At 39.9% G+C, this 10,497-nt stretch overlaps 1 protein-coding gene across 3 annotated transcripts in view; it reads left to right on the forward strand.

Moving 5' to 3' along the window:
- Nucleotides 1–10,081, forward strand: part of LOC122428734 (transmembrane protein 45A-like) — a 96,530-nt gene extending 86,449 nt beyond the window's left edge. The window contains exon 6 of one of the 3 annotated variants that reach the window (XM_043448819.1): nt 5,629–5,918. In XM_043448819.1, the coding sequence (XP_043304754.1) occupies nt 5,629–5,779 (151 nt within the window). In that variant the 3' untranslated portion in view covers nt 5,780–5,918. Of the gene's footprint in view, nt 1–5,628; nt 5,922–9,651 lie in introns of those variants that run through there. The other 2 variants (XM_043448820.1, XM_043448818.1) reach the window with 2 other exon arrangements.
- Nucleotides 10,082–10,497: the final 416 nt, after the last annotated feature.

Below are 10,497 nucleotides of genomic sequence, written 5' to 3' on the forward strand. Positions count from 1 at the left end.
GGCAATCAGAGAAGAAAAACAAACAGAATCCAAATCGGAAAAAGAAGACATGAAACTGTCATTGTTTGCAGCTGACATGATGCTATACACAGAAAATCCTAAAGATGCTATACACAGAAAATCCTAAAGAAAACTGCTGGAGCTCATCAATGAATTTGGTCAAGTTGAAGGTCACAAAATTAGTACACATAAATCTGTTGCATTTCTATACACTAACAATGAAAGATCAGAAAGAGAAATTCAAGAAACAACCCCATTTACCATCTCATTAAGAAGAATAAAATACTTAGGAATAAACCTACTTAGGGAGACAAAAGACCTATAGTTTGAAAACTGTAAGACTTATTTATTTTATAACTGGGAAGTTTGTACCTCCTGACACCCTGCATCTATTTATGCCCACCTCTCCACATTCTGGCAACCACCAGTCTGTTCCCTGTATCCGTGTGTTTTGTTTGTTCATTTGTTTTTCAGATCTCACAGATAACTAAAATCATATGGTATTTTTCTTCCTCTATGCCTTATTTCACTTAGCATAATACCATTAAGGTCCAGTCCATTCTTTTTTATGGCTGAGTAATATTCTATTACATACATATAAGTATAAAATATTATAAATATAAACTTATATAAATATCTCAGTTGAGCTAATTTTTGTGTATGATGTAAGATAGTGGTCCAGTTTTATTCTTTTGCATGTGGCTATCCAATTTTCCCTGGAGAAGGAAATGGCAACCCACTCCAGTACCCTTGCCTGGAAAATCCCACGGGAGGAGCCTGGTAGGCTACAGTCCGTGGAGTCGCAAAGAGTCGGACACGACTGAGCGACTTTACTTACTTCATCCAGTTTTCCCAGCACTATTTTTGGAGAGACTGGCCTTTCCCTCCTTTATATTTGTGCCTTCTTTATTGTAAATTGACTGCCCATATTATGTATGGGTTTATTTTTAGGCTGTCTATTCTGTGCCATTGATCTTTTTATGCCAATATCATACTGTTTTGATTTTACAGCTTCGTAGTATAGTCTGAAATCAGAAAGCATGATGCCTCCAGCCTTGTTCTCCTTTGCAAGAGTGCTTAGGCTATTCAGGATCTTTTATGATTCCATACAAATTTTAGGACTGTTGGTTCTATTTCTATGAAAAATACCTTTGGTAATTTGGTAGGGATTGCACTGAATCTGTAGATTGTTTTGGGTAATATGGACATTTTAATGATATTCTTCCAATCCATAAGCATGGAATATCTTTCCACTTATTTGTGTCTTCTTCAGTTACTTTCATCAGTGTCTTATAGTTTTCAGTGTGTGGATCTTTCAGCTCCTTAGTTAAATTTGTTTGCGTGTATTTTATTCTTTTTGATGCCATTTTAAATGGGATTTTTTTCTTAATTTTTCTTTCTGATAGTTCATTGTTAGTGTATAAAAATATGAGTTTGCATATATTAATTTTTTACCCTGCAACTTATTTATTGGTTCAACCCTGAATTTATTGGTTCTAACTTTTTTTTCTGGTAAAGTGTTTAGGGTTTTACATATAGATATATAGTGGTTTAGTCGCTAAGTCGTGTCCAACTCTTGTGACTCCATGGACTGTAGCCTGTCAGGTTCCTCTGTCCATGGGGATTCTCTAGGCAAGAATACTGGAGTGGGTTGCCATTTCCTTCTCCAGGGGATCTTCCCGCCCAGGAATTGAACTCAGGTCTCCTGCATTGCAGGCAGATTCTTTACCAACCGAACTACAAGGGAAGTTTTATATATATATGTGTGTGTGTGTATATATATATATATATATATATATATATATATATATATATATATATAGTATCATGTCATTTGCAAATAGTAACACTTTTACTTCTTCCTTTTCAATTTGGATGCTTTTTCCCCCTTGCCTAAATGCTCTGAGTTACAATGCTATTTTGACTAAAAGTGGCGAGAGTAAACATCATTGTCTTCGTCCTGATTTAAAGGAAAAAAACCTTCATGATTTCATCACTGAGTATGATGTTACCTGTGAGCATGTCATATATGGCCTTTATTAGGTTAAGGTATGTTCTCTTTATACCCACCTGTTGAGAGTTTTTTTTTAATCATAAATGCATCTATTAAGATAATCATATGATTTTAATTATTATTTTTGTTAATGTGATATATCATATTACTGATTGGTGGATGTTGAACCATCCTTGCATCCTTGGAATAAATCCCACTTGATCAGGGTACATGATCCTTTTAGTGAATTCTTAAATTCAGTTTGCTAATATTTTGTTGAAGATTTTAGCACCTATGTTCATCAGTGATATTAGCCTATAATTTCATTTTCCTGTGTGATATCTTTGTGTGATTTTGGCATCAGGGTAATGTTGGCCTTGTGAAATGGGTTTGGGAGCATTCTCTTCTCTTACATTTTTTGAAAGAGTTTGAGAAGGATAGGTATTTAAATCTTTTTTTTAATATTTCTACTGTTTACCAGTGAAACCACCTGGTCTTGGACTTTTCTTCATTGAGAGTTTTTTGTTTGAGATTACTGTTTCAGTCTTTTTCCTAGTAACTGATCTATTCAGATATTTTACTTCATGATGATTCAGTCTTGGAAGATGTATGCTCCGAGGAATTTATTCATTCAGTTCAATTCAGTTCAGTCGCTCAGTCATGTCCGACTCTTTGCAACCCCATGAATCACAGCACGCCAGGCCTCCCTGTCCATCACCAACTCCCGGAGTTTACTCAAACTCATGCCCATCGAGTCGGTGATGCCATCCAGCCATCTCATCCTCTGTCGTCCCCTTCTCCTCCTGCCTTCAATCCCTCCCAGCATCAGGGTCTTTTCCAGTGAGTCAGCTCTTCACATGAGGTGGCCAAAGTACTGGAGTTTCAGCTTCAGCATCAGTCCTTCCAATGAACACCCAGGACTGATCTCCTTTAGGATGGACTGGTTGGATCTCCTTGCAGTCCAAGGGAATCTCAAGAGTCTTCTCCAATGCCACAGTTCAAAAGTATCCATTTTTCAGTGCTCAGCTTTCTTCACAGTCCAACTCTCACATCCATACATGACCACTGGAAAAACCATAGCCTTGACCAGACGGACCTTTGTTGGCAAAGTAATGTCTCTGCTTTTTAATATGCTGTCTAGGTTGGTCATCACTTCCCTTCCAAGGAGTAAGCGTCTTTTAATTTCATGGCTGCAGTCATCATCTGCAGTGATTTTGGAGCCCCCAAAAAATAAAGTCTGACACTGTTACCTCCAGGTTATTCAATCTGTTGGTGTTTAATAGTTCATAATACTTTCTTAATCCTTTGTACCTTTTTTTGGTATCAGTTGCAATTTCTCCTCTTATATTTCTGATTTTATTTATTTAAACCTTCTCTTTTTTCCTTAGGGAGTAAGGCTAAAAGTTTGTCAATTTTATCTTTTCAAAGAACCAGTGGTTTGTTTCATTGATCTTTTCTATTGCTTTTTTAGTCTCTATTTCATTTATTTCTGCTCTGATCTTTATTATTTCCTTCTTCATAATAACTTTGGGCTTTCTTTGTTCTTTTTTTCTAGTTCTCTTAGATGTAAAATTTAGGATGTTTATTTGAAATTTTTCTTATTTCTTGAGATAGACCTGTATTGTTATAAATAAACTTCCGTCTTAGAACTGCCTTAGTGTCTAGATTTTGGTATGTTGTATTTCCATTTACCCTTTTCTCTGGGTATTTTTTAATTTCTCCTTTGATTTCTAACACGGGTACTAGCAAGTTAGAAAAAGAGTGCAAATATGGTGGCTGCTAGTTCTTCCATTCCTGGAGATAATCCTAACAGATTTCTTCCTTGCTAGTAGATGCTCTAAGGTTAGGAAATGAATTCCATTCATGTATTGTCTAGACACTTTTCAAACTGTGGCTTTTATGTTGTATGGCCAGGTGGGTGAGTCTGCATGTAAGCCCTTTAAGAGCGGAATCTCCATTCCTTACATCCCTTTGGTTCTTCTTGACATCAGCCCTGGTGGTCTTTCAAAGCCAGATGTTTTGGGGCTCATCTCATCAATGCAAGTCTCAAGGGTTGGGGTGCCTGATATAGGGCACAAACTCTTGCTCCTCGGGAAGTAGCTCTGTGTCTGTGAGATCTCTTTGATGGTGAGTCTTCACACTGGGGGTGGGGTCTTTGGTGGAACCATGTCTCTGCCTCTTTTACCCATCTCATTGTGGACCTTGTCCTTTTTTGTACAGGAGCTCTTTGGCTAGTTTTCAGGTCTTTTTTTTTTTTTTTAAATAAGGAATTGTTCTTTATGTAGCTGTAGATTTGCTGTGTCCATGGGAGGAGGTGAATTCAGGACCTTCCTAGGCTGCTATCTTGAACCACCTCCCCCTCTCACTCTTGTTCTTTTTATTATTCCTCTTGTTCTTGTTCTCCTTGTTCTTCTGTATCAAAAAGTGTATAAGGTATAGGCCCTAGGGGGAGAGAGAGACAGTTTAAATATAGTATGATAAATGGAACTAGTGTAAGAATAAAGCGCTATTGAAACACAGAGGAGGCCTCCTCACAATTGAGAATTAAAGTGAAACTTGAAGGATTGTAGGAATGAAAGAAGCGAGTATGGTTTCTTATTATTTCTATTACCATGGTATCTAATGCCAAGCCACAGTTGGCCTGGCCGATTCCAACTATTAATCATGTAGGCTCCAATCCTTCAGACTTTAGCATTGATTGAAGATTGTTCTATATCTATGGTCATCATATAGACATGAGCTGTTTGTGATTATTAAGCGCTTGACATGTGCCTGTGCTATGCTTAGTCGCTCAGCCCTGTTCAACTCTTTGCAACCCCATGGATTGTGGCCCACCAGGCTCCTCTGTCCATGGGGGAATCTCCAGGCAAGAACACTGGAGTGGGTTGCCATACCCTTCTCCAGGGGATCTTCCCAACCCAGGGATCGAACCCAGGTCTCTTGCATTGCAGGCGGACATGTTATGCACAGTGATACTGTCTTGTATAGTACACATCTAGCATGTTCTCTAAATCCCTAAATTACAGTAGTTTATTCTAGACCAGAAGGGTCTCAGACTCTGCCTGAACTAGCTTTCTAGTCCTTTCTCTAGACATTTACCCAGGTTATCTCTCCTGCTCCATGCTTCTTTGAGCTTCACTGCTAAAGAGTTTGGTGCTGTGTCTCTGGGTGAGGAAGTCTTTTCCTGGTCTAGCTCCCATTCTGTCTCTCGTATATTTTGGGTCAGCCTACCTTGATCTGTAGTTACCTCCTACTTGAGGTCTAAGTTTCCTTGGTGGCTAACACGATAAATAATCCACCTGCAATGTGGGAGACATGGGTTCGATCCCTGGGTTAGGAAGATCCCCTAGAGGAGGGCATGGCAACCCACTCCAATATTCTTGCCGGGAGAATCCCCATGGGCAGAGGGGCCTGGCGGGCTACAGTCCATGGGGTCGCAAAAAGTCAGATACGACTGAGCAGCTAAGCACAGCATAGTACAGAGGTCCAAGTGCCGTGGGTGCTGGGAAATTCTACCTTCTCGTTGAGTGGTTTCTGTCAGTCCTATTCGGTTCCCTCAAAGCGTGTGTATGCGCTGGTGGTTAAGGCTCACTCTGTCACTGAGTGAAACTTGACTTCTTCCTCTGTTGTTTTAGGCTGACTTCTGGGCCTCCTCTCCTTAGGGGCTGGGCAGCCTCCAAGAATAAAGCCGGCGTTCAAGCAGTCTCTCTACCCCATGTCAGCTCCCATCCAGAGCCAAAAGAAGACTATTGTCTCTTCCTGTTTCAAAAACCTTCAGACCACTAATGAATCTCTTATCCACCTATAGTTTTCTAGAAACCAGAAACTCCATGTTTACTATTTCAATTGCCTCTCCTTACCCAGAACCTTTGACTTATTGACCACATAGTTACCTCTACCTGTCATATCCCAATTAAATGCTCATCTCTCTTGCAAAAACTTCTGTGATTGTTTTAGTCTTTGCTTGTCTCCCTTCATGAGTTTTACAGTACTTTAATCTCTAATACACATTTTAACAGTTGTGATCTAGCTTGTGATATTTACTATTAGCTCACGTTAGTCTTATCTGCTAACTAGATTGTTCACCTGCAGGAAAAGACCTTTTTCATATCTCTCACAGCTCTCATCATACTGTCAAAATTATATAGGTACTCAATAGACACTTATTTCTGTTTTAACAGATCTGTTTCAGGACTACTCAAATAGTGTTCACTTGTTTGGAAATCATGTTTTATATGCTTTTAAGTTTCACTCTCATATTGCTCTTGAAATATAAGGCCAAGAACTTGTGTTCTAATATATTTTTATGTAACATTAAGCAGTAGCTTAAAGAATATCATGAAGAATAAATACTTTCAGTGAGGTCATATGTAGTTCCTGTAGTCATGATGAGTTTTGAAAATCTGTTCATCATGGTTTGACTGTGAACTGGATTGTAACTCAGTCACAGCTGATGGGTTTTAAGGACATTCTATCAGAATTTACTTGACAGAACCCAAAGATCACCATGGAAACAAAACTGGGTTATGAAACTCCTACCTCCAAAATCTCTGAAAAATGAAGCCATGCTTTTCAGCTTTCTGGAATAATGAATTCAGGGTTGCCTCATCTAGTCCCATGCCTGCTGTTCTCCTCATGACAGCTCATAGGACAGACCTATCTTTATGAAATCTTTATTGTATTTCATATATAACACTACCATGGTACAGAACTATTTCAAAAGCCCCTCTGGGTGGACGGAGAAATATTACCCATTTTCAGGTTGGTCTTCAAGGAGACGACTCTTGTGAGCCTTATTAAAGAACAAAATAGAAATGACCAAATTCATATCAGATGTAGTTTGCCTTTTGAAAGTTTGATTTCCAGATCGACTCTGGAAGTATTCCTAGAGTCTCAGCTCTGCTCTTATATTAACTGAAGAGGCCATGTGGGAGCAAAAGCCCAGACACACCCTGACCTTAATTCCCTGGACTCGCATGATTCCAGGAACTAACAATTATTTGCACTTCCTTTTATTACTCTATCCCTCAATCTGATACCACCCTAATGGCAGAAAGTGAAGAGGAACTGAAGAGCCTTTTGATGAAGGTTAAAGAGGAGAGCAAAAAAGCTGGCTTAAAACTTAACATTCAAAAGCCTAAGGTCATGGCATCTGGTCCCATCACTTCATGGCAAATAGATGGGGAAAAAATGGAAAAAGTGACAGATTTTACTTTCTTGGGTTCCAAAATCACTGTGGATGGTGACTATAGCTATGAGATTAAAAGATGCTCGCTCCTTGGAAGAAAAGCTATGACCAACCTAGACAGTGTATTAAAAAGCAGAGACATTACTTTGCCAACAAAGATCTGTATAATCAAAGCTATGGTTTTTGCAGTAGTCATGTATGGATGTGAGAGTTGGTCCATAAAGGAAGCTGAATGCCGTAGAATTGATGCTTTCGAACTGTGGTGCTGAAGACTCTTGAGAGTCCCTTGGACAGCAAGGAGATCAAACCAGTCCATCCTAAAGGAAATCAGTCCTGAATATTCATTGGAAGGACTGATGCTGAAGCTGAACCCCAATACATTGGCCACTTGATATGAAGAGCCGACTCATTGGAAAAGACTCTGATGCTGGGAAAGATTAAGCGCAGGAGGAGAAGGGGGTGACAGAGAATGAGATGATTGGATGGCATCACCAACTCAATGGGTATGAGCTTGAGCAGACTCCCCGAGATGGTGAAGGACAGGGGAGCCTGGCGTGCAGTAGTCCATGGAGTCGCAGAGTTGGATACGACTTATAACTGAACAACAACAGCAACAGAAAAACTCAGAGAGCAGATGTGGGGAGCAGGAGGAGTCCTTAGATTCTGTGTTAACAATTAGTTGGTAATAAGTAGACAGTTCTTTGTTTTATTTTCTAGGAGTCATCAGGAATAAGTCTTAACGAATGAAGTAACAAATTAATTCCTTTCATTTAGCACATATTCAGGTTTTGCAATATGGAGTTGATTGTGTGGGTTTAAACTCCATGGCTGATTCATGTCAATGTATGACAAAACCCACTGCAATGTTGCGAAGTAATTAGCCTCCAACTAATAAAAATAATTGAAGAAAAAAAACAAAAAAATAAAAAGGACACACTGTCCCCGTTGTCGTCTTAGTTAGAAGCATTAGCCGCTCATGAGAATCGTGCCTTGGAGAGTTGAGGACATTGGGAGCAAGGTCAGTGGTTGGTTAATTGTCAAGGCAAATGATTTTGAGTAGTTTTTCTTGGCTCCTGATAAGTCAATAGATGTTACTGATATTGCTCAGTTGTGTGTTGGAGGAATTAGTGGTGAGTTGCAAGTGACTGAAGAATTACCTCTGGTGGCCACCTGATGCAAAGAGCCAGCTCATTGGAAAAGACCTTGATGCTGGGAAAGATTGAGGGCAGGAGGAGAAGCAGGTGACAGAGGATGAGCTGGCTGGATGGCATCATCGACTTAATGGACTGAGTTTGAGCAAACTCTGGAGACAGTGAAGGACAGGGAAGCTTGGCGTGCTGTAGTGCATGGGGTCCCAAAGAGTCTGACACGACTGAGTGACTGAACAAACAGCAACAAGATGAGTGATATAAGCTCCTGGGAGATTGTTCCACAAGCCCACTAAATCATTAAGTAAGTGGTGAGGCACTGTGTACCAGACATCGTTCTAGACTCTGACAAGAGTTAGGGCAGTAAATAAGATGAAGTCTCCGTTCTTAGGAAGTTCATACTCTAGTGAGATCCAGCGCACAAGTAAAAACTAGGTATATTGTGAGGGGTGGGCCAGACCTTCCCTGGGAGAAGAAAGGCAGAAAATAGATAGATAGATCTGTATCTATCTGTGTAGATACAGATAGGCTAGTGACAGTTTTTCAAAAAATGAGAATGATTTTATTTATCAGTTTGTTTCCATGTTGTGTGTTTCTGAAAGTTAGCTATGTTTTATTGACATAGTCACAGCGAGATGTCTTCACAATCATCCTGCACAGGAAAAGCTTTGCCTAGTTTTTCTTACATCAGAGAGGTCAAGAGCCTGCTGAGTTTGTGCCACCAAGAAGTTTCATATCTTCCAATGCCAAAATGATAATTTCCCGACCCCACCTACAGAGTCTCTTAATCTATGAAAATAGTTAGAAGCATAGAGGTCACTTCTTTCAACTTCTGAATGCATCAAGGACCATCACATGCAATAGAGCAGCTTGGGGCCAGCACAGAAGCAGCTCTCTGAAGATGCAGTAAGCGCTGCAGTAGAACCTAGACTTTTGACATGGGGCTTGACGTGGGGGAGGAGATGCCTTTGTGTGCTTCCTTCTTAGGGCTTCTTTAACACACAGCTGAGCTCTTTGGTCTGGGCTAACTTCAGTCCAGAGATTCTCTTGGTGGTTTTAGAAATTATTAACGTTATGCATTTTGAATATGATGCAAACAATCATGTTACATGTTAGAGCTTTATTGTGTCTGTTTGCTTATATGCAGCTTTAATCCACAAAATGTTCGCAGGTAGCTCCAAAGACAAATAAAAGTGATTTTCTTTTGGGGGGTACCTCTTCCCTTTGCACAGATAATTTGGAGTTTGTTGCATTATAGATACAGATAATTTGGGGGTTTAATTTTAAACAGCATAATACGAGATGATTTTCATTCTCTTCAGGTTGGTTAAATCTCGATTCACGAGGTTCTGCCCCTCAGAAGTTGGACTCCTGAAAAATGCTGGACGAGAACAAGAATCAGAAGAAGAGATGTGACTTTGACGGGCATCCAGTCTTTCTGGATGAAATTTTTCTTCTTCTATTATTATTAATCACAGTTTTGCCTTTTCACCTTTTGTTTGGAAAACAATTGGTTGAGAATGATTCTTGGTGTCACGGTACTGGGGGCCTGGAGTGGCTCTCCTCAGGTTAGCTACAGTGTGATGCCCACATTCTGAAAAATATTTGTTTTATTTGCCTTATAGATATATATGATCAAGGTTCCTGGGCTTACTATCATTTGTAACTCATTATAGATGTAATTTCACTTGTTTTATCTTCTTGCTACCTTGAGAAATAAATGAATGCATGGACCTCGGTTCAAACACCTTAGATATTTGTTTTTGTTATTCAGCTGTACCCCACCTTTATGATATGAAGAAGAAGCTGTGTGACACCAAAATTCCTTTTCATGAGACATCGCTTTCTCTAGCACCTGTGTTCTCCTTTGGGAAAAGCAAGCCGGAAGTCATCCTGTGGGGCACTCGCTTAGAGAAGAGGAAAGGGCTGCTCCATGGTTACAGAAGGGCGCATGGTAAAAAGCCATGAAAATCTAGGAAAGGAGAGTTAGACTGTTATCCACAGAGAAAAAAAAATCATTGCATGGCTCTGTATGGCCACCACACGATCCCCTCTGCTGAAATACCTGAAGGGTTAAAACAAGGAGAAGCCTGTTATGGACTAAATGGGTGAATAGTCAGTGCCCCTCCCTCGTCGGCAGACTAAGTAGCCCCCAGTGGAGAGTCAGA

The sequence above is a fragment of the Cervus canadensis genome, chromosome 27 (assembly GCF_019320065.1).
Source record: "Cervus canadensis isolate Bull #8, Minnesota chromosome 27, ASM1932006v1, whole genome shotgun sequence".
NCBI lineage: Eukaryota > Metazoa > Chordata > Mammalia > Artiodactyla > Cervidae > Cervus > Cervus canadensis.